Genomic DNA, 27455 nt, shown 5'->3' on the forward strand with positions numbered 1-27455 from the left:
GGAAATCCTTCAGCCGTATTGAGTGTCACTGGAGATAGCCTTGTTTGGTTATGCTGTACATATCGAAGACGTCGGCCGCCTGCTTTGATCATTTGCTCATATGTACAATCAATTCTATTTTTTTTTAAAACAAAACAAGTCTTGACGTTTTGGAAATAAGACATGCTGTAAGAGTTGAAAACTTGAAGACATCAATGTGGAATATGAGAGACCATGTGTGTATGCTTGAATATGGTCCAGTGCAAAGCAAATTGTGAGAGACAAATGGATGCATGCGAGGAAGTAAGCACCATGACGTAAAAAATATAGGGGTAGGTAAATTTATCACTCCTTGGCCACCACAACAACCAAGGTTCCTGCCTTTTCATGACCGCTGCACAATGTATCAACAAGTGCCTGCGGCGCATTTTCAAAGCCCTCAATTTCAATTTCTTGACTCTTCAATTTTCCTTGTGCCATTAGAGCCGGAACCGTTTCGAAGAATTTACCCATGAACTGAGGGATAAAGTCCGGGACGATGAAACCTTGAATCTTGATGCGCTTCTTCATGATCAAGTATGCATTCTACACGTCATTGCATTAGGAAAATGCTTTGAAATTGATGAAGGAATTTAGTGTGAATACCTTCAGTTTGTATTGCTCGCTTGTCGGGGTAACGTCTGATGCAGATGTTCCGCATACCTGATGGGATCCTTTATGTCAATGGTTCTCAAATCCATGGTATGTGTGACGTACTGCAACTTTTCCGTATGGTGTGATGGACTCCAAGGCAGCATCTAGAGCCTCCCCGCCCACATTGTCCTGTGATTTTGTGATCAGCGATTAATATACCTCTGAATCTGACATGAGGTCATACCCAGAACGCATTTATAGGCCCATGCTTCAGCAGAAATTCGCCGTAATTTTCTTTCTTGTAGTTAAATGCCAGATCTGCGCCGACAGACTTCATGTACTCGACCTTTGCATCCGATCCAGCGGATGCGATTACTTTCATGCTATGCATAGGATTAATTATCAGCTTCTGTGTCGATGAATCGAGCAACCACTGCCGGCGACGACTACTGTAAGTTAAACAAACAGCTGTTGTTTTACATGTTTTATGTATATTCAGCTGTAAGTTCGACATACATCATTACTTACACTCAAATAATTTCCATAAAAGGCGATTATTTGAGTGTAAGTAGACTGTATGTTGAACTTACAGCTGAACTTACATAAAACATGTAAAACAATGGCTGTTTGTTCAACTTACAGCAGCCATCGCCCGCAGTGAACTATTGGCAGACCCTTTTAATTTTCCGAGTTGGATTACCATGCTAGTTGATAGAGAAGGTGAGATAGATATGGTAAATGATAAATTGAATTTGCATTACCTCCCCACAGCAGATCGCCAGATGATACAAAGAGAGTATCTCCCTAATTGATTATGAGCGATTAGTCGCGTGCTGTCTCGGTTTACAGGTAGAGCAATGTACCTCTTTTCCCTCAATAATCCCTTCCATGCCAACGAATGCGGTTAGCCCGGGAGTGCCCATAATAGAGGTATACTTCGAGAGCGGGTAGAGGCCATTGGGGTTTGGGACAACTTGAAGAGCGAGGGAATCCATATCAAACGTGTAGGGCGGCCACTCTTCAGGCTTGAAGTTGACTCGTCCTTTAAAATTCAGAAAGTCATCAATATGAAGTTATCAGCTTTATCAATAAAGTGGAACCTTCGACGTAAGGCTGGACTGTATACTCCTCCCATACTGTCAAGCCATAGAGATTATCGCCAACCTTGAATCCTTCTTTCTCCGAGCGAAGGACAACAACGACGGCAAAACCAAGTATCCTGAATAAAGATCGTTAGATGTAACTTTCAAGAATTTGGGATTCACATACGGGCCGCCAACGGTAAGCGTGGTTGTGTAGCTGGTAATAGAGGGATCTCGCATACGCTCTCGTATAGCAGGCTCGGGGCTATTCTCCCCACAAATTGTCAATGCGAGTGCGTTTTACTCGACATAAATATTCCGTACCTGAGAATCAGGGTCTTTGTAAGATAACCCCCGTTGAGCGGGACATGATCAAGGTCTATGGTGCGAGACTTGTCGATGATAAGATGCTCCCCAACCTTGGGCAGCTCGTTCGAAGCTGGGCGCTTCGCAAAAACCACACGTGCATTCGATGTCATATTGATTTACTTTGGCTGTAGCTGTGTGTAAAGAGCGAGAAGGAATGGTTGCTGAAGAGCGATACGAGTCTGGTTTTAACGCTGCAAAGCCTGGCCTGTTAATCCTATTTCCCATAAAATGCTCTAAGAACATGTCCATCAGCGATCCAACTAGTAATCGAGCAGGTATCTGATCAGAACTTGAATTTTCTTATAGTACAGCCGTAGATTGTTCCAAGAGCCTAATTGCTGCTAATCTCACATCAGAGTGGCCAATAGGAGTGTTTCCCATAGCCTAATTTAAGTATAATCTCATCCTCGATGCGGCTACAACGCAACTATCCTCCAGCCAGGGGAAATCGGCGCTCATTAAGCATGTCTACACTATTTTCGGGATGTAAAACAGGCAAAACAATCAAGATAAACTGTCTACCGCCAACGCGGTCCACTTTGAAACCATGATTTGCGGATAAATAAAGAGAGATACGACAGATAGGTTACACGGACATTACGTTGGTGTTGAATCCATGGAGATAAGATGTGATACTACATCTGGAGCCGTATCTTGACACCTTCGGCTTCAAGGTAACTCATACGGCAGGAATAGAATTATCGCGAAGAACCCTGAAAATTCGGAACGATACACTAAACAAGGAAGCTTGTTATTTGGTACCTGTATTCTTGCCCCACATCAAATCTGAATACCAGATGACATAAATGGAATGAGTAAAAACAGTATCATATTCGGCATGCCTTCTTCTTCTTCCGATTCGAAGAGTGGTTGAAGTGGCTGTCTACCCTGTGTTTCTGGTGTATCATTTCATGTGGACATGCAACAAAACTCCGTCTACGTAGACATGCATGCTCACGGTTAAATGAGTGAAATATGAAGACTTTCAAAATGCTTGATTGCGACGTAGATCTTAAATTCGAAATAAGTAGAGGATTCATGAAGTCACTAGTCCTGATAATATTCAAAACCTTGAGCAATATCATACTATTGTCTTATTTTACTACCATAGCAGTGATATTTAAATAATGTAGGTGTACCTTCAAATAATATTTACAATCAATGGCGTGCACTTGAAATGTTCTGAAAATAATGAAAACAGAAGAAAGAATGGTCACTACAATTTATAGATAATGCGAAGTTTCTCAGGCCTTCCCGATAGCTGCTTCCCTGTCTCCAAGATGTGAGTTAAAGCTTCTATCATCGTTATTGTCAACAGTTTCGTGGTTTATATTGACTTGAATGCGTTTCATTGGAATACTTCCGATCGTCTGAACCTGGTGTCCGGAGCTTTTTTGAGAATATTTGTGGTCTTCGGCATAAGTGTCAAGTTTGATACGGAGTGTGATTGTGTTGAATGTGATTGCCTGCAGATGTAACAGTCAGTCACTTTGCATATCCAGTCCTATGTTCAAAAGGCCACATACCACAACAGAAGTGACGCTCTCTAAGAGGATATACTGTGCATTGATGTCACTGCAGTACAATGCCAGTAAAACGATCTCAACTATGAGTTGGAGGGCAGCCGATTCGATGAGAATTCGTAGAATGGAAATAAGTCTGCCTCGGCCAACATTATAGTTAGCCGATTTCATATGCGTGCTGTAGATACGCCATGCCATAAGACCAGTGGTAATGATGTTAAGAGCCACCGCCATGGAATAAAATATCTTGATCCAGGTATTCAAGCGGGGAAGAAAAACCGTTGCTGTGGGGTCGACAGAGCTGTATGTTCCACATACAATGTATCCTGCCACTTAAAATTGAAAAAAATCATTGTCAGTATATCAAGCGCTTAAGTCGAAGGTAACGTACCAATATTTATCATCAACATTATAGACGGCAACACAATGATCTTCCAGTTATAAGACCACAAGGTCCATGTTCTGTATATCTTCAAAATTTGGCTTGAACGCTTTCCGGAGAATGATAAGAAGAAAGAATCGCTTACCGCCGCTGCACTTCCTAGATTCTCTTGGGTGGCATATATGGTATCCTTTAAAATATGATCCCACCGCCTGAGATTGCCAATGTATGCAACGGGTCCGCCATCAGCATCACGGAAATCGGCATATCCACGAATGAGTCGGAATCCATTCATTGCAAGGTGGAACGTGGCCATAAAGAACATCACTCCAGAGACCATTATCATACTCTAAATGAAGGTAATTGAGGTTAGCTGGCGAGTTGAACAGTAGTTCAGACACTAACAGTTGTGTGTATATCACGCTTCGTACCAACACGACTGTACTTCGGAGAGAAATACACAAACATCGTTGCTCCAAAGATGCAGCAAAGGAATCCTACAACAAACAATTTGAAAACACTTCGAGTAAATGAGAATATGCCCGTACCATAGACGATTGCCTATCGATGGTACTAAGAAAACGTCTATAGTATCATTTGATAATGGTTGCGCTTACCTCGACCCAGGCGGCTAGCAGGAAGGTTTTTACCAGGGAAAGCTGTCCAGGCATGTCTGTCTTTGGGAACGAGAACTTGTCCTGCAATGGTTTTATTAAATATTTTCCTTCACATTGACTAGATTACTAGACAGATTTAACCACGACATTCTCCTCTGTCGGATCTCTAATTTGATTGACGCTTTTTCGATCATTTGATAGTATACTTAGATACTTCAAGAATGAAACCAGACCAGGGGAGAAAGAGAAGGTTACAGAAATAGGGTCCGATATACCTTTCACTGAACGACCGCAGCACATGGAGGTAACCTTGATCTTTTCAGACCTCCAGATTGAGTTTAATGATGTTAAAATTCAAGGTAACTTGGGGTAAGATGAATGGATACGGATGCCATACCAAAAACTAATTTTACTAGACCCAGTCTCATTGATTTGTGCAAATCCTCCAGATGGCTCCTATTTTTGACGAGCTTATAACTATCATTAATGCCGAATTCTGATACATTTATGCCTGACTTTCGACAGCCTATGAGAATCCGGACCATAATGCCAGAACTGAAGCAGGTCACACGTAGTATTTATAGCATTCGATCGTTCTGCCGAGGGGTGATCGCAAGCTATTCCATACTTTTGTTCCTGCTCACTTCCAACATGTGACGTCTGGTATTCTAACTTCTCGAGGGAAAGTGAGATTGTCATGCTCTAAAACCATCAGATTGGTACACTTCTAGATTTTCATAGCATTGAGAAATCCGAATGCCTTTCAGAATATCATGTGATTCGATATTTTAAATTTCCCTAGAGTATCACTGAACACTCGCCACTATGATCCTGACCATTGCATAGACTTATTCCAGACAGGCATGGTACAAATGTAAAACCTCGATAAAACGAATTCGGGGTTTTATTCACCCTGAATCTGATTGCTAATTGTCGGGGTCTTTCAATACGAAACATGTGGCTCCCATTGGCGTTAAACCCGTCCTGGGAGTATGAACGCCTACGGTAAAGGCTTTCAAAGAGGATCATTTTATGGCTTTTTCTGGATGTAAATATTTCCTTGTGATGGTAGCATCCAGTCTAATACGCAAATAATAGAAAATATCTTCCTTTCAAAGACACTGAGCGAAAAAATGAATTTATGGTAACAAATGAAAGATTAGCGAGTACCTATATATAAACTGATGTCTGCTGAGATTGACGTGGAATATTAGCCAAGCATTAGAAATAATGCAACAGAACTTCATTGCTGTTACTGAGCTACGCGTACCCAGTCAAGGCGTTCAGAACAGGTCAAAGATACTTACACGAAGTAAAGTCGTCGTCGTGGAGCCAGACGTTACCAATATGGTCAGCGTGCTTCTATAGATAAAGAGTTCCGTTAGACTTACTCTGGTTTTGTGATTTAACGGGACCCCGCATTTCCCCCTCCTTTACACTCTTGTCGTCGTTTGGATGGAGTCAGGATGGAGTTGGCCGTGATCAGTCAGTTGCTTCAGGTTGCTTAGAAAGCAGCTGGCAGTAAGTATATACAGTCACATGACCGCTGGCCGTCAGGGCGTCGGCATTATCGGCAATTATATTTATCGCCCACCTTCAATCCTGCGCTGCGTTGCATTTGAAGTCTCCAACGACATTCATTTGCACAAATTTTGTGCTATGTATAAAGTCTACTGAAACGCCAACAAGAATAAATGGCAGGTAGAATACCAGAGATACCATGTCTCCCACTCCTTACTTACCTTTGCAATCCTATGATTGTTATTGTCCGACTATCAATGATGAAGTACGAGTATAACTTCCAATCTTCATTGAACATATGGCATCCTGACTATAACGATAGATATATGTGCCTTAATGGATAAGCATAACCATAAGGGGTCTTCATGGCCCACCTTCCATCCTGTATTGCTCTGCACTTGGTGAACTCAGTAAACATACTTTCATCTGAGCAGGCCTTTCCATTGTCATCCGTATGAGATACTATGTATAAGTTCTACTGAAACAATAGCAATGATAAATGTGACAGTTATATCATCAGATTCCATAACGATCTTTGTTGGCTGATATACAATGATAACCTACAGGTATAAAAGCCAATACTCATACTTGCAATATTCAAACACATCTATCCATCTAATTTCTTCAGAATATTGTCAAATGGTGAGGAAAACACTTCACTTTGAAGAGACTGCATCGATCCTCATTACTGGACAGATCTGGCTCTGGCTACTACTCGTTCTTCCCGCATATTTTCTGAGACCCATCTTGCTTCGGCGAGTCATCCGTGACGCGGAAGGGAATCGTTTACCCCCTGGGCCAAACATTTGCTACGCATTTCTTCGAAAGTATGCAGAAAGGGCACTGCACGCCTGGGCGGCCCAATATGGATCACTATTTTCTATTTGGATGGGAAGCCAGCTATTCATTGTCGTCTCTGACCCACATGTTGCAAGAGACCTGCTTGTGCTCAACGGATCGATTTTTTCGACTCGTAAGCGTTACTTTATGAAAAATCAAGTCATCTTAAATGGAAGGGCAATAACCGCATCCGAGTACGGAAATAAATGGTACGCATAAAAATTTTAAGGCTGGAGGCTGGATTGCTTATACAAATCCGTGTTGTTACATAGGAGGCAGCACCGCAGATTGGCTGGTATAGCTCTGAACCCGAAGGCCATGGAGCAATACGCGTCTTTCATGGACTACGAAGCCCATATATTTATCAAATCTCTATACGATGAAGGTGTCAAAGGCGACAAACCAGTCAATCCTGCCCATTATGCCGGCCGATTCGCATTAAAGTACGTCGAAGTACTCCTTTTGAAACAGGGCTAAAATGTTACTTGTCTAGTAATATGCTCTTTATGTCTTTTGGAATACGCACCGTGTCTGCTTCGGACCCCCTAGTGGCTACCGCTCTTGACCTTGCGATGGAGTTCATGGATCTAACAGGTCAGCTGTTCTGTGTGTGGGTCGATATATATTATTGAACACTCCCAACAGGACCATGGTCAAACTGCGTCGACTTCTTCGAGTTTCTACAATATCTCCCAACTCAAAAACGGACGCGAGGGCGCATTCTCCATGACTCTCTCATCAATGTCTACGGCGGAATGATCTCAGACTTTAAAGACAAGCTGCGCTCTGGAAAAGACGTGCCAGACTGTCTTGTCAAGACCCTGCTCGACAACGAGGAAACGGAACATCTGGACTGGGAGGATCTGTGCATGCTCTCCGCGGTGTTCACGCTGGGCGGTGTGCATTCGGTGAGTCACTTCGACCCGCCTTGTTGGGTTTTGTAATAACTTCACCTGGGCGAATTTTGTTTTTTTTGTAGACTTCCGGAATTATACAGTGGTTCCTGGCGCTGATCCCGTCACATCGGGATGTACTGGCACGCGCCCACAAGGAGCTGGATGATGTCATCGGTCGTAGCAGATGGCCAAACTTTGAGGACGAATCGAGTCTTCCATATATAAGAGCTATCATCAAAGAGGCAAGTACTTCCTTCAACGGAACATAGTATTCTTATTGATAATTGAGAAATACATTGTATTTATCCAGGTTCAACGTGTTCATGCGCCGTTTTGGTTCGCAACTCCGCATTGTTCCTCAGAAGACTTTACGTACAAAGGGATGTATATCCCCAAAGGCAGTGTGGTTCTGCTAAACTGTTATACCCTGCACCATAACGAGGAGCGATATCCCGACTCGTGAGTTTTCGGACACATTCGTGTCGCTGGCGCTAATTCGGGACAGGTTCAAATTTGATCCCGAGAGATACATCGAAGACCCACTCTCCTGCGCAGAATCAGCGAAGCTTCCCGACGTAATGGACCGGGACCACTGGACATTCGGTGCAGGGTAAGTGATACATATTTCGAACTCTGCAAATGCTTACGGGCGCTCGCTGACCTTTTTCGCGTGTTTTTTTAAAAAAATCTCTTCGTTGATCCCATCACGCCTCTTGATGCGCACACGTAACATACAACGTACGTGTGAACGAATGGTTGACGGGTTGATAGAAGGAGGATATGCCCTGGGTTGCCGGCTGCGGAGCGAGAGCTATGGCTTGCCATCTCGCGACTGTTATGGGCGTTCGACTTCCAGGCGCTCCCTGATGAGCCTATCTCGCTTGAGGAGTACGAGGGCCTGTCCGGGCGGACGCCAATCCCGTTTAGGGTCAGACTCGTGCCTAGATGTGAGCAGGTTGGGAAGATTGTGAGATCTGTAGAGGAGATGGCGTTGTGATTATTGTTGTTATGTGTTATTATTACCCTCGTTAAGGGTATACCACTTCTACAGAATAACTTATTTTGAGCACTTATTAACAATTCTTGTGAGAGATGGAAGCATGAATATATAGATGACTCCCAAAGGGCCCGTGATTTCTGATGCAAAGAAACAAGCACCTTCGGTTTGGCACAACGGTAACGGCATCTGTTTAAGTCCATTTCTGATTGATTCCATGATATTATCAGCCTTATCTAGAGACGTCTTTTGAGAATCCATGTCTGCCAAAGGCGAATGAAGTGTCGTGACAGATTGATCGTTGAAAATAAGAAGCGCTTTATTGTGACTCTTGGTTTTAAAGTCTTTACATTCTGAGAGAAGCAGTGTCGAGGCTGGCATGCACATGGTCCGTGCGTGGAAGGCAAAAATATACATGTCGAAGGACTCAAGATGGTCGAAGCACCGTTACTTTAGCAATGTATACATATGACACAGACGTATTTGACACAGAGTGGGCGCACAGAGATAAGTATCTGACATAGTTTGGACGCACAGTAGATAGTAAGTAATTGACGTTAATATGGGCATGGTCGTAGCGTTCATGCATGTATCTGCTCACGAAGCACAGTTTAACTTGTCTCAGAAGATACACCCGCATGTTCCAGTATTTCGAAATGATGGAACAAGACTCTAGAATATCTCACCATCTCCAAGAACTCTGGCATGGCGTCAAAAAGGCGGCGTAGTGCATGCATCGAAATAGACGCAGAGTAACTTATCTTGGTAACCATATACACTGACGGACCGCCATACGTATGGTTAGTGAACTGTAACCTCAAGTGAAGATCTTTTTCCAGTGTAATATTTACCTACGGGTTCAAGGAGTGCTTTCAAGGAAGCTGTGTGCGAAAATAATTTGCTCAACAATGAAGCCAAGCCGTATATATCTACGAATAAGATAAGATAAGATTGAAAAGTGAAGTTCATCAAACTCCTGCCAGTGTCACGTCTCTTATATTACAAGAACCGGTCAGAAGGAATCCAAGTACTTGACGTGGAATGGGCCTACAAGATAAGTACAAAATAACTTGAGATATTATATGTGTAAGGGGCTGTCAATGCAGTGTATACACATGTATCTGCCTGTTCATTATTATTGAATAAAGCACAATCTAATCAATCTAAAAAAGTGTACTCACATTTTGAATTTCCAGCACTTTGGTTTGGATGTCTGCTCCAGACCAGGGTACACAGAATTGTTACTGCGCATGCCAGTGTTCAACTCAATATTCTTGTGAATCCCCGTCATGAACAAGGTTCTTTGTGAGCACATTTATGCTTCGCATGGTCACCGTATCAAGATGGGTGGATTCCGTGTATCCCTCAATCTCCAAGGAGATTTGGACTATGAATTTACTTGCCGTAGATGATCAAGAAATAATCTAAGAGGATAAGTTCATGTTCATTGAAATGTAAGACTCAGTCAGCATTGTAGTTTTATGCCTAGAGAGACTTGTAGGGTGAACCACCACTTGGTATGGTATGTACAAGTCCTCAGAAGTACATTGCCTGAAATTCTATTTGTTGTCTTATCTCTATAGGATATCATATTATTTAGTGGCACTATAGCCCACCAAATAGCATGTAGATGTTCAGGAGAGTTGAAAGCACAGCCAAAAAAGGTAACCAAGACTTATTCGTGTAGTTAAAGAAAGGGATAACAGTGCGCTAATGAAAACATTCATACGAGCAGCAAAAGGTTGGGGAATGTATGAATAATGTGAGGGAACTCTCCTGACTCGCATACAACACCATATTGTTTGTGTCCTCCAAACGGTACTCAAGCATTGACCTCTATATGTCTCAATGCTTTTCATTCACTTTGTCTTTTTACTCAGCTGGAAAGCGGCATCAGCGGTGGTTTAACTATTGGTTCCGAATCAGTATCTGGATCAGACGGCATTGTGCGGCGTGCAGCATTACCACACTGCTGGCGCTGATACATATTTGATAGAAAAATATGTATTGGTAATTATGTTTCCTGTTGGTTTTTGACATATTTTTCTCGTATACAGAGTCCGGGGTTACCCAATTAGGGAAGCCCGAAGCCTATATTCCAATAAAATATGTCAAAAAAATGTAGGAAACATAATTACTGGGTCTTATTTTCTTTGAAAATATGTATGAGCGCCAGCGGTGCCAGCAAAAATGTGTAAATGACAATGAAGCCGACTGTTGCCGGATCCGAGTCAAATGGGAAAATCTGCAACGTGCTCTACTTGGAACACAATGCACAGTGCACATAGACAGACCCTGTTAATAAGAAGTCCTTCAACTCGAATCTACGACTCCAAAGTCGTGTGTACTCGTTTGGCCAACGTTCGGCAACTGAAGTCAAGTCACGGCACACAATACACGGCCGAACTGATTCATTGTCAGTGTCACGAGTGACATGGTAGAAAGTAGTACGTAATCGTAATCAATTACGTAATTAGATTTGTTCCAAGCCGGCTTGCTTGCCCGGTTCTTGCTTGCCTTGCCTGTTTACCTGCTTAACTCGTTTAACTCGTTTGCAACCATCTCCTCTACGGGCGACTGCGACAGACGACGGACGACTGGCAGGAAGATAACTTTTTCTTGTTTCTGAAATCTGAACTTTGAAGGGTTTTGTTGGAGACTTTAGAGAAAGACGAAGGACAGACGGAGACAGAGACGGAGACGGAGATTGAGTAACGAAGACGACACCGGAAACGACGACGACGACGAAGACGGTCACCGCATACATTGGATGCTCCCCCCTCTGCTCTGCTGCTGGACGTAGTGTTGCATAAAAGTTGAGGATATCGACACGAGGGGACACATACACCGACATTGACGCCGACACGGAAGGGAGAGAGGCGCATATACGAGCTCAGACACGTACGGGCGCATACATCTACATCCACACTCACATACTCAGGCGCATACATTCTTGAAATTGATAAATTCCGGAACAACCACCTTCCCCCTTCCCTCCCTCCCTTTCCCTTCCCTTCACTTTCCCTACATCTATCTACTATAACATATCATAACATATCATAACCCGATCCGACCTAACCATTCGAAAACGAAAAAAAATGGACAACTTCGCCCCGCTCGAGCCCGTCAAGCTTTACCAACCTACATCCTCATCATCATCGCGGCATTGGTCTACGCCTTCATCGAACTCGAACTACAATGGATTCTCCTCGGCATCGACATCTAAATCCCGGACGTCCTTCCCCTATCCCTCGTCCTCTTCCTTTCCCTCCAACACCAGCAACAGAAATAGCACCACCCACCCAAAAGGCTTCGCGACCACCCCAATCCCAAGTACAACATCCCCGCTGATAGGTCGCCTCCCGACACATATCCACACGCGCATACTTACATTTCTGCCTGTGCCGGATGTACCTGCTTATAGTCGGTGCTGTAAGGCGCTTGCTAGGGTTGTTAAGGATGAGAGTAGAGCGGGAGCGTGGGTGGGAAGGTGGGAGGCGCTTGGTGTTGACGGCGATAGTGATTTTGAAGAGGATGAAGAGGACGAAGAGGGAGAGGGAGAGGGGGAAGAGGGGAACTGGGATGGGGATAGTGATGAGGAGAATGGGAGGAATGGGTATCAGCAAAACGATGGGAATGGGAAGAAGGTTGGTGTAGGACACAAAAAAAAAGTGAGACGAGAAGAAAACAAACAGAAGCAAAACAAGCAGAAGAAGAAGAAGAAAGGAAAGCTACATCTGGTCCTTGACATCCTCGAGCAAAAGGCCGCGCACGAGGCTGCGCTTGCGCGTGCGGCACTTCCTCCTGTTATACCCGTCGACGTTGCCGATCCTTCTATGAATGGAGATGGCGACGCGGATGGGGACGGTGAGTTTGGGGAGTTCGCTTCAGGGGGTGTTGGTGTTGGTGGAGATCTGTTTGGAGGGGGTATGGGGATGGCGATGGGGAAAGATGATGAGATGGGGGATTTTGTCGGTGCGAGTTCGAGTTCGACGGGGACTGGTTCGGGGATGAAGGGATTTGGATTTGGAACGCCTATTTCACCGCGCTTTCCTGCTTCGTTCTCGTCGTTCGGGTTCGGAGGTGCGTTCGGGAGTCCGCCGCCGCCGTCTGCTTCGATGCACAATGCGAATAAATCCAAATTCAGCGCCAACGACAAGGAAAAAGAGCAGGAGCAGGAGAAATACCGAACCAAGTACATTCGTGCACACACCCTGCTGAAGCCGCTTGTGAGTGTGCTTGCGTCTGCGGCGCCGCATACGGTGTTGTCGGAATTGGCGGCGTATATGAGGGAGGCGGTGGAGGGGTCTGAGATGGAGTTGCTTGATTACGAGGGGGAGGGGGAGGTGTCGATGGCGACGTCTGCGTCTGCGTCTACAACGACGACTAAAACACTCACATCTCCAACAACTCCATCTACAAACGCGACTACACCTCCATCCACTCATAAACCTCCCACCTCCCCATCGTCACCCACACACATCTCCCCCCTATACATCGACGCACTCACCCTGAAACTTCTCTCCAACTTCCTTTCTCCCGCCGTACAACCTCTCCGCGCCAGCGCCTCCCTGCTGCTCACGCTCAAAGCCGCGATGGACCGATTCGACTCGGCGCTATTGGCTAGGTTTGATGTGGCGGATGGGAAGGGGGATGAAGGCGGGATGAGGGAGGCTGCGGCTGCTAGTTGGGTCATACGCGATCGCGAAGGGAATGGGAATGGGAATGGGAAAGGAGGGGAAGGGGAGGATTGGGAGATGGGAAAGGTGTGGGCGGAGAAGAGGGAGATTTTTTATCAGCAGGGCAAGTGGAGGCCTTTGGATAATTTTACGTGCGTCTCTCTCTCTCTCTCTATTTTTTCTCTCTGTTTTGGTTCCATGCGCGTGTTGTTGGTATCGGTATCGGTATATACGCGTTTTTATTGGTTCCTGCCCTTACATGCCCATTTTTTCATGCCATGTGCTAAGTTCAACCGCTGACGCACATCTAACATCTAACATACATCTACGTCTCCACTGCTACACAGCTCGGACAAAGAACTAGATTTCGCAGCGATGGACGCGTTCATGGACGACATTCTCGCTGCTATCCGCGAACATGGCGCGCGGGCTGTACGCGTGTTCCCGCCCCGCTCGAGAGTGATTTTGTTGTTCTCGGAGAGGTTGGCTAATGAGGTGGTATGTGATTTTTTTTTTTTTTTTTTTTTTTTTTTTTTTTTTTTGGTTTCGGGTCTTTTTTTTGCTTGGATGTGGATGGAAAGCTGATGTCTGCTTTTTTATGTTTCTTTAATCTGTCAACAAAATGGGGTATTGGGATGTTGTCCGCGGTGGTGGTGTTTAATTGGTGTATGAATGTGTGCATGTTCACGCGCATGTTTCTTGTTACCTCACTTCTACTCAACTATGTCATCTTGTCTCTCAACTCTCGTTTATCGTATCGCATCCCCCACCGCTTTTCACCCACACGCACACACGCACGCACACACGCACACACTCACGCACACCCTCACACGCACACGCACACGCCCACACTAACATACGAAAATCCACCCAGATATCCGAATATATCCAAACCCTCCTTACACACGCGCGCGAGATCTCAACGTCGATATACCTCCGCTCAACAGCCGCGTCGTTTAGAGTTGCTTGGAGGATGGTGGATGCGGTTATGGATGTTGTGCGGGAGGTGTATGGGGGTGGGAGTGGGAGTGGGAGTGGGAGCTTTGGGGGAGACGGGAAGGGGAAGGGGGGTGGGAAGGGGAGGGAGAGGAGGGGTACAGTTGGGAAGGGGAGTAGGATAAGGAGGGGGAGGGGGAAGGAAGTTGTGGGTAGGATTAGAGCTGAGGATGTTATGTGCGTGGTTTTTCATATCTTTTCCTTTTTTCTCTTTTGATCTTTTTTATATTTTTACAATTTTTTTTTTTTTGGAAAACATTTGCAGATATCAGATGTTCGAGACGAATATGGACGAGTACCTCGATGAGGAGGTGGAAGCTGTTAAAGGCGCGCTGGATGCCATATGTAAGGGGTGGGACCAAGAGGTGCGTTTTGCTCCATTCACTCAACTCAACTCAACTCAAAAATGTGTACACCGCCGCGTCATTTTACAAATTCGCGCGTGTATCATATTTCTCTGCAATCATAGGCGTCATACAACCCGAACATCTTCTCCAGCGCCTCCTCTTCTTCCCAACCCTCCCAGCCAACCCCCTCCTCCCCCTCCCACCTGCAAACCGAACTGCATCAAAACCCCGCAACACTAAAACGCAACGTCCTTGCTTCATTCACCTCGCTTCTCCTCCTGCCCGTAACGATCGTCCCGCGGACCGTCACCGCCGTCGGCGGGGCCGTAGGCGCTGTGGGCGGGGCTGTTGGAGGAGCTGTGGGTGTTGTAGGTGGTAAGGCTGTGCAGGGCATAGCGATGCTGAATCCGCAGCGGTGGGGTGGGAGTGGGAGTGGAGGGGGAGGGTATACGGGGGGTGTGAGTACGACTGGGTGGGGGGCTGGGCGGACGACGTCGGCGGGGGCGGGCACTGGGGCAGGTGGAGATTGGAGTGCAGGTGGGAATGGGAGTGCGAGTGGGGGGTACACGAAGACGGCTGATTTGAATGGATCTGCGTTGTTTGAGGTTCAGGATGATGATGAGGAGGAGGATGTGGATTTAGGCGCTGGTGGGATTGTTAATGGGCGTGGGAATGGGAATGGAAATCGGGGTGCAGGTGTGGGTACAGGATTTGGAGAGGATGTATCACCTTGGGGTGATGCCAGTGCAGGCGGGTCGAGATCGTGTATGTGTTTCTTTCTTTCTTCATCTCTCTCTGATATTATTTTTGTTTCAATCCTTATACATGGAACTTGGCGACTAACTGAATATTAACCTCTTTTCCCCGCTTAATAATGTGAACAGTGACCGTGTCGCAGCTCGAGCTGGCGGCGCCATCGTCATCGGTGTCACCTGCACCTCCCGCTCTGACCGAGACAGCACAATCCGCATCCGCATCGTCCGGTGTCCACCACCACACGCCATCAAATTCTCAATCAAACTCTTCCCAACCCTCCTCCTCCAACCAGAACCCCGCCAACCAAAACACCAACCTCTCCTCGAACTCGACTACCCACCAACTCGACCTCCTCCTCTCCCTCGACACCGCGCTCTCCCTCATCCACGCTGACCGCGAGTCCCTCAAGCGCGTCGAGACGTTCTCTGGATACCCGGGCCACTACGGGCATCGCGTGCGGGATACGATGGAGGAGGTGTTTGTCCTGCTTTTGGGAGCTGTTGGGGAGGGGCATGTTGTTAGGGGATTTGAGCGGTGCGTTTTTCTTTTCTTGTTTTTGCAATTTTTTTGATTTTTGGGTTTTGCCCTGCATTGTACTGACGCACCGCGCGGTGTATAGAGCGACGGAACGGATGAAAGCGTACAAGCCTGCGGAGCACGAGGCAACGACGAGCGTCGCACCGCTCGTGCAGTTTTTCGAGCTGGTGCATATTGGAGATACGATACAGAGTATTGTGCAGGTGTATTTTGACAAGGAGCTCGTAAGTCCTCTACACTTTTCTTTTCTTTCCCAAACAGCAAAATAATGAAAATGAAAATATCAACGCCTTTTGCTAGGCGCATCATATTGACAAAACGGACTTTTTGAACACGGTTGTGAGAGAGAAGAAGCGGTTTGAGAATATGCTGGATGATTCGGTCGCTGCGGGGCTTAATGCTGGGACGGAGGTGCTCATGAATCAGGTGCGTTTGCAAGTTATTATCGGTTTGGATACTCGTATTGAGGGCGTCACGTCATTTCTTTTTCGTTAACCCTCCGCCCCCACCATTCTGAACGATTAATGTCCTTCAAAAAATACGACACGCGACATCCCCCTCACCCACCCTACACCCTACATCCCACAAATCCATACGCACGCACGCACAGGTCGAGCACATAATCCTCACACTCACCCGCCCACGCGAATACTACCCTCCCGAAGACGCGCCTCTCGAGCTCGGTCCTACACGCGGCTGCACCGAAGCGATCCGGTGCCTCGAGACGCACTGTAAGCTTTTGAAGGGGAGTACAAGTAAGGAGGTGCTGGAGGTGTTTTATATGGAGGTTGGGTTAAGGTTGATTGGGTGAGTTTGAGTTTTTTTGGTTTATTTTTGTGTTTTTTGGCGGGTTGAGTTTGGTGTTTTGTGTGTTGCTGATTGAACGGGTGCGACAGGATCCTGCAGAAACATATCAAGAGGCAGATAATCTCGCTCAGTGGTGGGTTCCAGGTTATCGCGGATTTGAACGCGTATGGCGCGTTTATCGCGTCGCTCAAGGTGCGTAAAAATTTTTTTGATTTCTTCCTTTTTCCCCTTTCCATTTGTTGGTGTTTTCTTTGGTGTTTTTTTTTTTTGCTTTTTTCATCGGATGCTGCATGTTGCATCATCATATGTCTATCATCATTTGTGTATCATCATCATCATCACCTAACCCAACCGCATTCATTTCGTCTTTATCCCCCGCTTCTTCTTCGGTACCCCATTTCTTCGCATCCTCGCATCCGATGAGATTCTGCGTCTTTTTCGCTTTTCGTGTCACGTCTGCGCTACACTACGTACGCGGCCGGGCGGGGGTCACCCGTGCCCGAAGAGTTTTGATCGACCCTTCGAAGCCCCTCTGTCACTAGATGCTCTGGTACTCTGGTGCTTTGGTGCTTTGGATGACACCGGGTTCACTACCGTGCCGTCGGACTGTCGGGAAACCGGTGTTAATGATGGGAAGGGTCGAGGGTCGAGGGTCCGAGGGTCGAGGCGATTGGGGTATTGGGGTCTGATGGAGGATGATAGCTGAACTGATGCGATGGACGGATGAGGACAGGGGTGTGGGGTGTTTACACCCCCGTACATCCGTGTTCCCGATGTTTAATCTTAACGATGATGGGTGATGGGTGATGGATGTCGATGCGGATAACGAATGTGGATGACGGACGGTGATTGACGCTGGTCTCGATTATGATGATATTTTGCCGACCAGCCCCGGCGGTGGTATCTTTCTTTCCTGTACTTTCATTCGTTCGTTCGTTCGTTCGTTCAGTTTGATGATGATGATGATGCATGCATGCTGTATGCCGCTTGGCGTTTGTGTTTCCTTCCTTTTTCTTTCTCTTCTTTCGATAATGTCAATGGTATGAAGTGATGCTGACGTTGTCTGTCCATTTTGCTCTTCCCTCTGTCTCTCTCGCTCTCAATTTTCTCGACTTCTCTCTCTTGGTGCTCGGTGTGATTGTACTTGCATGTCGGGGTTTCGTTTGCTGCGTATGAATGTGCTACATGTGCACATCTTGCGGCTTACACCTTGCTTTGCACCATCCATTTCCCTGCCCATCTTACCCTTTTACATTTACACTTTACCCCACCCCACCCCCACTCTATCTCAAACACCGCAAACAATCGGACAACACACAACGCACAACACACAACACACAACACACACGTACCCAGATCCCGGCGCTCACGGCCGACTTTTCGCACCTCAAGATGCTCGGACACGTCTACGTCGTCGAGGACGCCAAGGATCTAGCGCAGATCGTGAAGGATGTGGCGCGGTATGGTGGGGCGTATCGGCCAGAGGTGCGTATTGTCTCGCCATTTTTTTGTTCTTTGTGTAGCCCCGTGCCTTTGTGTTCTGTTATTTCTCTTTTTCTTTGCTTGCCTTTGTCAGTGTGGATATGTGGCATAGGACTGACGTGAAATGATAGGACGTGTACGAGTTCATCCAACGCCGTTCGGACTGGAAGAAGATTGAGAAGACGGTAGATAAGACGATGTATAATCTTAGCTTCAAGGAGGACTGTACGATCTGTTAATGTTTTTTCTTTTCTTTCTTCTTTGCTTTTCATTTTCCGGGGTGTATTATCTTTGCATGGGTTATGTGTATTGTTGTCCAGACTCACCTTTCCTGCTGAACGTGGACTGTCGGCTCGGTAGTGGCGGTCGATACCATAAAGAAGGCCTATGTCTGAAGCGCGCCCTTTATGTGGCCCGTGCGTGTCATTGAAAGGCCGGTGCTTTTCAGTGCGTGCCACCACGCCACTCATGCCACATTGTTCTTTCAGTATAAAAAGTGAACTGGAAGTGTCACTACAATGTCTACCAGTCGAAGTCTTATCAGTTTTCATCATCACATCTCACTTTATCTGAACGTTCTATATCACAGACTACGACTAGCCACTTTCTATATTTTCTATGGACATGCCTGCGTTCCTTCGGAGGATAAATGTGAATTACACTCATGATATCGGCCTCGACCAGGACAGCGACAGTGAGCCCAGTCGAACTCGGACTCATACTCCTATTGCTATTGCTATACAACCCCAATCTCCGCTCCAGTCACAATCCCAAGCTCAAGTCCAAGCCCCAAACCAAAATCAAAATCAAGCCCAATCCGCAAACCCAAACCCAAACCCAAACCCAACCCACACCATCACCCGTTCCAACACACTCTGGTTCGAAGATGGCACCATCGTACTCCAAGCTGAGTCGACACAGTTCAGGGTGTACCTCGGTCTCTTGTCTCTGAACTCCAAGCACCCTGTGTTCCACGGGGAACAGCCCGGACCGGGATTGCAATACGGTGTGGATGAGGTAGAAGGGTGCCCTGTGATGACGGTCAATGGGACAGCGGAGGACTGGGAGCAGGTGTTGTTGACGATTCATCACTGGCACTACAAGTATGTATCGTATTTTCTTTTCCTACATGTAATGAAGCCTAACGTCGTTGAACATTCGCAGTGACTTCAGCGCGGCCCCCCACTTCTACCCGATCTACACCCTCGTCTCGCTGCTCCGAGTCGGCCACGTGTACCAGTTTGACACTGTCGTGTCTGTAGCGGTCAGGGTCATGAAAGAGCTCTTTTCATGCAACCTGGAGGACTTTGACGCTGCGGCGAAGCCACCAACGCTCTGGCTGCGGCACTCGGACAACTACCCTTACGGGTGGCAGATGGAGGTCATCAACGTCGCGCTCGAGGTGCCCGGTCTGATGTCCATCCTTCCATCTGTGTACGTGCTGTGCCTCCAGGATCTCGGATTGGTACGTCTTCCGTCTATCAGGCTGTTATTTTAGTAAAAGCATCTGTGTGTTTGTGGACAATTTACAGGACGTGATCTTCGACGGCATCGAGTGCCACGGCGCCAAGCGGATCGAGCTTTCACACGCCACACAGGCGACGCTCGCCAAAGCGCGCGAGCAAATCGTGCACGCGTCGATCAACGCGCTGCTCCTGACCCCGCTCGTGCTCCCCAACTTTGCGTACCAGTGTGGGGACCTGCAAGGGTGCCTCGTGAAGCGCAACATCGCGCTCAACCGCCGCGCTGCCGAGATCCTCGCCACGTTTGCAGAGAATGGCGTCAAGGACAACGGGTTCTGCGCGTATTGCCAGCAGATTGTTGATCGGCGCACGCAGGAGGGGAGGAAGACGATGTGGGCGCGTCTTCCGTCGTTCTTTGGCTTGCCAGAGTGGCATGTGCTGAAGGAATTGGATGAGCGGTCCGGGCGGAGTCTTTCGTCGATGGCGTCGACGGCGAGCAGTGATGCTGGTCGCTAGTTTATGGTTTGTGAAAAAACGCAGGTCAGTATTTCTGGTACTTCCTTACTTAAATCGATTTTACGTTCAATTCAAAGTAACATTAATAATCATTAAATTTGCAATGACATGTCTGCATATTAGGCACATCTGATCTCAGTGCGTAGTGATAACTTTACGCCTGAGAGTTTACGCAGTCCCGAAAAATAGACAGGATACACAAATTTCTGAATGCCTTCCGCCAAGTGACTTTCATCCTCTACCCATTCTCCTGCTGAGGGGATTTCACCCTGTGTTGCATGTGTGATGACGAGGACGTTCACCTCCTTCAGTTTTGTAAACCGCATGGGTGTTTCAGCTGGAGCTAAAAGTCTGTCCAGCGCTCCCCAGTCCCCACCGAAGTTCCATTGGTAATAATTAAGCTTGTAATGCAATGACAGCGTAATATCGAGATGCTCGAGTTCTGTGAGGTGTCTCAAGTCTCAATAGACCACTGACGGCACAAATGCCCTGGTAAGGATCGTCGAAGGTCCACTGAACCCAGAGGTATTCTGTGAGTGTCAAAGAAAGGCTGCGAAGTGTATTGTGCGATAAAGGGCTTAGGTAGTGTAGGGGCATCAAGAATGTTCCAATCGTGAGTTCACGCTTTGCATTTGAGACAATAAGCATTAGGGAGAACAAGAACGTCAGACTGTGCTACTCACCTTCAAACGCAAGTCTCTGGAGGCATCTTTGTTGTGAAAGCAAAGCGAAAGCAGGGATAATGTCGAGAGAATGGTCTATGCAGATATCCAAGCTTTCGAGCTCAGAAAGGGATAACGCAGGTATGCGTAACCAATCTGGAGGGATAGGATTCATCATGACATTTCTCTCAGAGAAAGTCATCGCTTCATATCTGACTGACTTGACGCTGTTCAGCTTGTCTGTTCCAGTGACAGTCCTGCAGAAGGAGGATATCAGGCATGGACAATAGTCGCAACTGTGGTTGGTACGTACTTCTTTTCATCACTTTCTCTCTGTTCAGGACACCTGACCAAAGACAGGCGTGTCAAGGGGGTCGTTGGGGTATGCATTAAGTGTAATCTGTGGAGCTTGAAGGAACGTAACTCTTCGATATCAAATGGAAAGTTTCTGCCTCCGTCTACAGTGAGACACTGGAGGTTGGAATTGGTGGCCATACAAATGATTGCTGCTTGAAGCGAGGGCGAATAGTTATCGAAGTAGCTCTCTTGATCACCTTGCTTCATATTAATGTGTAGTTCAACGACATTTTGAAGCATTTTCAATGCTTGAATGACGTCCCTGGTTCTATCATCATAGTCGTCGCCCGGGGTGTACTCGAGTACTTTGACATACTTTGCGAGATGAGGGCTGGTGCGTAAAAGCTGACAAAGCGTAGCCGTGTTGTTTGGGTTGGGATGAGAGATTCCCCGTGACGAAGAACGAGGTGGTTTAAGAGTAATTTTGTAGAACAGTTGCTTTTGGCATCGGGGTACGAAGCTTCGGGAAACAAGACAACAAGCTTTGATATCGCGTCAGCACTTTTGCCCGCCGTGTTGGATTACAGCTGATTTGGAGAGTAGACCGCGAGTCAGCGATTCATTAGTTATCGTTTGCAGAGAGTAACGTAACCCTCCTAGTCAAAAATGATTGAAATACACATTCGGAACCGACCCAGTTATGTAATCCCCTTCTGTCAAATGTACCTTTTTGCTCGATGTCTCCGATGTTTGGGAAATAATACAGGAGGCCACACAGACGTTGAACAGGCGTATCGGAACATATTTCTATGGTACTTTCTAAGTTACAATAAATGGTGTTAGCTTATTTAAATTTTATTGGCTGACATCTACTTTCTATCCATGCACGATGGAAGTCTTATAGAAAAGGTCATTGATGAGCACGGCGCCACTATGCTCACGGAAACGCGCGCGCGCTGATGCAATTTCTGTTATTTTCCTTTTATTTACAGATGTTTTTCCTTCATAGAATATTCTAGCACTGATCTCAGGGACTAAACTCCTGGCCGGCTAAAGGTGTTAGTGGGGTATACTAGGGAATACTGAGTTTGAAATTTGTACCATTTATGGTAATCACGTGCCATCTTTATTCCGGTTTCTCGCACTTCAACACGCTTGACAAGAGGCGTCATTGAGCTCATTTGCCTCGTTCACGGCACATAACATGTAAATAAGGATATGAGTATATTATATAGTAGTATATATACAATCAAAATTAACACAAGACACTAAAATCACTGTAAACTTGATGTGCAACCTAAATGACTAGTGGATTTGAATGATTTTGAACATCACCATCTCTTCATCTTCAAACTAATACCATGGAGCAGCAGAACATTTTATTATGGAAGACATATGCATTATCTTATAAACGAGAAAAAAATTAATTCAGCTTTACCAATAGAAGTGTAAGTACTACACTCTCATCTCTAAAAATATTCACAATCTTATCATTGGGGACATATATCTAAGCGGCTATTCATCTAAGCGACTATTCCCGTCCTAAAAGAGGTAAAATCGCAAATAAAGGGTCCCAAAATTTGATATGCGAGCATCTAAGCGAGTATTCAGCGCCGCAGGCAAGAAAAAAGTAGACCATAACGATCTCGGGCATGCCCGTTTTCTTATTGCGCATCATTATTTTATTGACTGGGGGTATTGGGATATGGTACGAAAATCCCCCCTCTTTTTCTCCCTTTCCTTCTCCTTTTTCTTTTTTCTTTTTTCTTTATTTTTTTATTTTCCCCCACAAACACCAGTATCGGGCCAAACTCCTATTCCAAGACTTCGTAGTACTTAACAACTACGTACACAATTAATAAGAAACTTTTGGATTCCCCTCTCGGATTTTGTCTACGTCTCGCTCTCGCGCGCGCCCTCGTCGTCTTGTCCCCTGCGGTGATTCGAAGCTAGCGTGGTAGCTTGCACCGCTGTCTCCTCTCGTCGCGCTCCGCTTCGTTTTGTTTCGCTGTCGTTTGGCTAGAAGCCGTGTGGAGCACGCTCGCTCACACACGCGTTCTGCGAGTCTTGTAGGTGTTGTTGGGTTGTTTCCCACGCCCTCAGGAGCTCGTTGAGCGTATCATCATTTAATTTCAGAAATCCTGTGCTTGAGTAATCGGATGTACGGCGCTTTGTTACTACAGCGCCGGTAGGCAGTCACATTAGTGGCGTCATGACGAAGATTCTATCTCGATGAATGGACAGCCGTTGCCGATCAGATCTCATCGGGGTATGGGTGTTTTCCTGTTGTACGGTCATTTGAACGATTCTATGAATATTCCGGTTACTACTGAATTCTCAGGGCTTGTTAAAACAGTCGGTCCGAGACAACAAGCACTATAATTTATGCGAAGATGTACGAAATAACAAGATGTTGGTCTATGATGTGCATAACAGATCAAAACAATGCAAATAAGTTACTGAAAGCTATAGTGAAATGATGCAACAAGTCCTCATAAATAAAAGTTCTCTTAAATATCCTGACAGTAAGCGAAAAATGAGATGAATGTGTTCAAGTACCATCTTTCAAGAAGTCCGCCACTGTTTTAAATGTGAATATATATATCAATTTTTGGCACAAGCTATTTCTTACCTTTCTCTCCAATAACGTAGGCAATGGCTGTGTATCAATGATAAGTAACCTAACCAGTGTAGTCAAGAAAGCTTACTTTGAGGATGAGTCGCGATATGAATGGGAATTACGGAAAGGTCGGCGACGCGTAAATTAGTGATACCATACACCTTAAAACACAACCATTAGTATTGATCATGCGTACTATTGTAATGTCACATACCTTCAACCGTGGATTTACGACCCCGTTCTTGCTACGGGGAAGCATAGAGCAGGTGCCAACGGCGTCTGTTTAAATGAGTTATGTCTTGAAATTGTTTTCAAAAAGTTGATCTTACGTCCTCCGTTAGAAACATTATTCTTCAAATACTCTGCATTCCAATAGATATTTATCATTATCTGGAAACCATTCCAAGAGTACTCGTCGACCTTACCTCGAATCTGAGAGTCTGTTTGGCAGGCAGGTCCAGGCAGTATCTCCCGGATAACGTTCGACTTCAGCGGCTCAACCTCCATAATTCTGCGGCTGAACTTGAAATTTTGAACCAAGATCTCAAGATCTGGTATATTTTAGTTGTGGGACAATGGATACGCCTAGGAGCAAAGACTCACCAACATCGCTTTCAAGGTGATGGGGGTCAATCATAGGGCTTTTGGTCGGGTCGGTGCTGATAGCATGCTGAGTATGACTTCAGTGTTAATTAAATCATTAAATTTATGAGTAGAAACATACAATAGAACCTCTTGAAATGGGGTGATTTAGATAGCTTCCAAAACTGATATATCTCTTGCCCGGAGTCGTCGGAGCTAGTAGTCAAATTTAAATCGAGAAAAAACAACGTAGGACGATTGCCGCACCTCCCGGCGTTGATCCTGGCCATAGGATAATTTCACAGTCAGGTATAGTGTCGTCCCGGAGGGCAGCTACCTGAAGGCTGAGTTGTTCTAGTTGGCCAGGTGCTAGCGTTCCCTGCCTCACTTGCAGATCGATTTCACGCTCGGCCCTCTTCACCACTGCTGCTGATGCACGTGGATTGACCTTTTGCAACGGGAAGTATACGAATGAGGAAAGAGAATTGCGGTAAATGCCCATGCCACGGGAGCTGTTGATTAAAAATAAAGGTTTGAAATTATTATGTATAAAATGGTGGAAACACCCAACTAGAGAGCCCTTGCATTAGCGGCGTATTTAGGATCTTTGAGGAGATCAAGCGTCTCGTGCGATGTTCGTGGATCCAGTTCATAAGGACCGAGTGTGTTCATTAGATGCTCCTGAAGGTTCTCTCCGACACCGGGCAGAGCAACCTGCATTTTGACGCCTAGGTTTGCAAGCACAGCGGGATTTCCAACACCCGAAAGTTCCAGTATCTGAGGTGACTTGACTGCTCTTGAAAGACGGTTTAATTAATACAATTACATGGATTGAATAACATTTCGGAGATCTTACCCTGCACATAACACGACCTCTCGGTCAGCTTTTATACGATATATACGTCCACCACACAAGAATTCCACGCCGCTTATTGTCCTGTCCTGACCTGTACGTGCGGGTTGAAAAAGAACACGGGATACCAGTGCTTGAGTTAAAACCTTGATAAGAAGTTGTAAGAAGTTAAGCATATAACATTACTGTATTTGCTCACGAATAGGTTTCCTCGATTGATGTTGGGTAATAGGTATGCTGATACGGACGAACAACGAGTCCAGGTGTCAGGGTCAAGATTTGCAGTAGCCATCCATGACCCATTAATCTATACATCACTATTGTTTCAATTATCTTGATTAGATGCTCTGTATGATGTACTCACATCTCCACCATACGGATCGTGTTGGGAGTTTAGACCAATGTTGCGCATAGTTTGCTGAAAGACCCTATCCAACGTATGGAAGTGTGGCGCAATAGTGACTTGCACAGGCCCTGATGAGCCTCTATTTCTAAGGTCTACCGAATGTGGATATTTATCTGTTACCTCAGGAAGTGGAGATCGAAACCTGGGGAAAAAATTATTGTATCCCGTTAATTGCTGCCATAAATATGTCAGGGAAAGGTGGACGCACGTCTCAGACTTTTTTGAATACTTGACAAAATCATCCCAATTCCACCCAGGGTTTCCTAGCCTTTCTATTGCATCCACATCCTTTGCTGGTGGTCTGGTCCAGGCGTAGAAATTTATTGTAGAGGATCCACCTCAAGTAACCATGAGTTAAAACATCGAATTGGATACAGATACGCTTTACCTAGTCCCTTTCCTCGACTCCACATAATTTCTCTATCGTTGACGTGCCTCTGTTTCACGGTTGAAAATCTCCAATCATACTGGCATTTCTAATAAGATTACGCAATAAAATTTTTACTCGAAAAGTACCTTGGGATCGCCTAATGTGCAACCGAATTGGCCAGGAATATCTATTTTTGGGTCGCCGAGGTTCGCACTCCCTGCCTCCAATACAAGAACCGACTCGGAGGGATTTTCGGAAAGGCGAACAGCAGCAGTCAAGCCTGCAGTCTGGAGAAAGCCTGGATTAGTCGCTTAAGCAGTATGGGTGGAAGAAGAAACCACATACTCCTCCTCCAATAACTATGTAGTCGTAGGACTTGAGGACAGCTGCCTCAGCAGTGACGAATGGCATTCTATGCAAAACGTCCGAAAGTTATGAGTCTATATGAGAGAACAGGAGACCTAGATTCAGACTCCTTTTATTCGAATCAAAATTCCCCTGGCATTGATCCACCGTGGATGGAGGTCAACCCGAATGGGGTTAAAAAGTTGCCGAGTGACCTGGTTGAGTTAAAGATATACACATTGCATGTCCTTAATGTTGATATTATAGACTTCCCACCAAATATAGCAACCAAAGCACTTCCTTCACTGTTGTTTTGTTCAGTGTTTCACACATGCCGATTTCGCACCGATGGAGACGTAACGTTATAGGCTCAAATGATGATACCGAGCAAAATTCACTCGTATATCAAGGATGCCTTATTACCATTCGAGCTTGAACCGTAAATAAAATGACGTGCGAAAATTGAATCAATGAAAATAACCATGACATGCTGGATTCGCAACAAATCGATTGCACTTACGGCTGTTGAAATTTCGGTACATTGCAATCGATGTACCTCACCTCCCAATAGTTCATTTTCGGGCATCTAGGAAATGATCGATGTCGCACATTAACAATTTTTGTAGTTCCACCAGTAATACTGGCCACCGTTCACAGTAGTTCAATGAGCAATTGTATCCGGGATGGAGATCCACATCCACTTTCTGCTATCTGAAGCTTGATAATTGATAGTTTGTTACTCGGCGAAGCGTGATGCCGAGAACTGACAGATCGGCCTTGAAATCATTTCATGAAACAAAGATTATCAGACACTGTACGTATGCTATACATTATCAGAGGTATACAAATATCTGATGGGAACGTTATGATAGGTTCAACAGTCTCGGAGTTATGAGTT

At 45.8% G+C, this 27455-nt stretch overlaps 8 protein-coding genes across 8 annotated transcripts; 4 read left to right on the forward strand and 4 right to left on the reverse strand.

Moving 5' to 3' along the window:
* Positions 1–324: 324 nt before the first annotated feature.
* JR316_0005547 (Zinc-type alcohol dehydrogenase-like protein PB24D3.08c) lies at positions 325–2173 on the reverse strand (the record flags this gene model as incomplete). The annotated part of the gene is made up of 10 exons (XM_047891304.1): positions 325–564; positions 625–681; positions 736–801; positions 857–995; positions 1287–1316; positions 1382–1416; positions 1476–1654; positions 1713–1831; positions 1882–1959; positions 2019–2173. 10 exons carry the CDS (start codon positions 2171–2173, stop codon positions 325–327), a joined length of 1098 nt encoding a protein of 365 aa, XP_047748653.1.
* A 1134-nt stretch (positions 2174–3307) lies between these two features.
* JR316_0005548 (uncharacterized protein) lies at positions 3308–4639 on the reverse strand (the record flags this gene model as incomplete). The annotated part of the gene is made up of 7 exons (XM_047891305.1): positions 3308–3529; positions 3590–3918; positions 3978–4056; positions 4114–4317; positions 4374–4465; positions 4517–4529; positions 4586–4639. The coding sequence occupies 7 exons, from the start codon at positions 4637–4639 to the stop codon at positions 3308–3310; spliced, it is 993 nt and encodes a 330-aa protein (XP_047748654.1).
* A 2625-nt stretch (positions 4640–7264) lies between these two features.
* JR316_0005549 (Cytochrome P450 monooxygenase) lies at positions 7265–8111 on the forward strand (the record flags this gene model as incomplete). Its single annotated transcript, XM_047891306.1, has 4 exons — positions 7265–7389; positions 7440–7540; positions 7592–7854; positions 7926–8111. 4 exons carry the CDS (start codon positions 7265–7267, stop codon positions 8109–8111), a joined length of 675 nt encoding a protein of 224 aa, XP_047748655.1.
* Positions 8112–8420: 309 nt separating this feature from the next.
* JR316_0005550 (Cytochrome P450 monooxygenase virE) lies at positions 8421–8839 on the forward strand (the record flags this gene model as incomplete). Its single annotated transcript, XM_047891307.1, has 2 exons — positions 8421–8452; positions 8614–8839. 2 exons carry the CDS (start codon positions 8421–8423, stop codon positions 8837–8839), a joined length of 258 nt encoding a protein of 85 aa, XP_047748656.1.
* A 3098-nt stretch (positions 8840–11937) lies between these two features.
* On the forward strand, positions 11938–18682 carry JR316_0005551 (Recyclin-1; the record flags this gene model as incomplete). The annotated part of the gene is made up of 12 exons (XM_047891308.1): positions 11938–13670; positions 13866–14016; positions 14393–14691; positions 14780–14879; positions 14984–15626; positions 15746–16151; positions 16237–16378; positions 16455–16580; positions 16765–16961; positions 17051–17153; positions 18318–18446; positions 18575–18682. The coding sequence occupies 12 exons, from the start codon at positions 11938–11940 to the stop codon at positions 18680–18682; spliced, it is 4137 nt and encodes a 1378-aa protein (XP_047748657.1).
* Positions 18683–19061: 379 nt separating this feature from the next.
* On the forward strand, positions 19062–20422 carry JR316_0005552 (uncharacterized protein; the record flags this gene model as incomplete). The annotated part of the gene is made up of 3 exons (XM_047891309.1): positions 19062–19546; positions 19584–19908; positions 19976–20422. 3 exons carry the CDS (start codon positions 19062–19064, stop codon positions 20420–20422), a joined length of 1257 nt encoding a protein of 418 aa, XP_047748658.1.
* Positions 20423–20541: 119 nt separating this feature from the next.
* JR316_0005553 (uncharacterized protein) lies at positions 20542–21474 on the reverse strand (the record flags this gene model as incomplete). The annotated part of the gene is made up of 3 exons (XM_047891310.1): positions 20542–20864; positions 21106–21341; positions 21398–21474. The coding sequence occupies 3 exons, from the start codon at positions 21472–21474 to the stop codon at positions 20542–20544; spliced, it is 636 nt and encodes a 211-aa protein (XP_047748659.1).
* Positions 21475–23932: 2458 nt separating this feature from the next.
* Positions 23933–26623, reverse strand: JR316_0005554 (Dehydrogenase; the record flags this gene model as incomplete). The annotated part of the gene is made up of 16 exons (XM_047891311.1): positions 23933–23961; positions 24014–24040; positions 24090–24162; positions 24216–24280; positions 24331–24552; positions 24605–24671; positions 24726–24799; positions 24851–25095; positions 25155–25379; positions 25440–25582; positions 25636–25743; positions 25801–25984; positions 26051–26180; positions 26231–26309; positions 26359–26499; positions 26558–26623. 16 exons carry the CDS (start codon positions 26621–26623, stop codon positions 23933–23935), a joined length of 1878 nt encoding a protein of 625 aa, XP_047748660.1.
* Positions 26624–27455: the final 832 nt, after the last annotated feature.

The sequence above is a fragment of the Psilocybe cubensis genome, chromosome 5, assembly GCF_017499595.1.
Source record: "Psilocybe cubensis strain MGC-MH-2018 chromosome 5, whole genome shotgun sequence".
Lineage (NCBI taxonomy): Eukaryota > Fungi > Basidiomycota > Agaricomycetes > Agaricales > Agrocybaceae > Psilocybe > Psilocybe cubensis.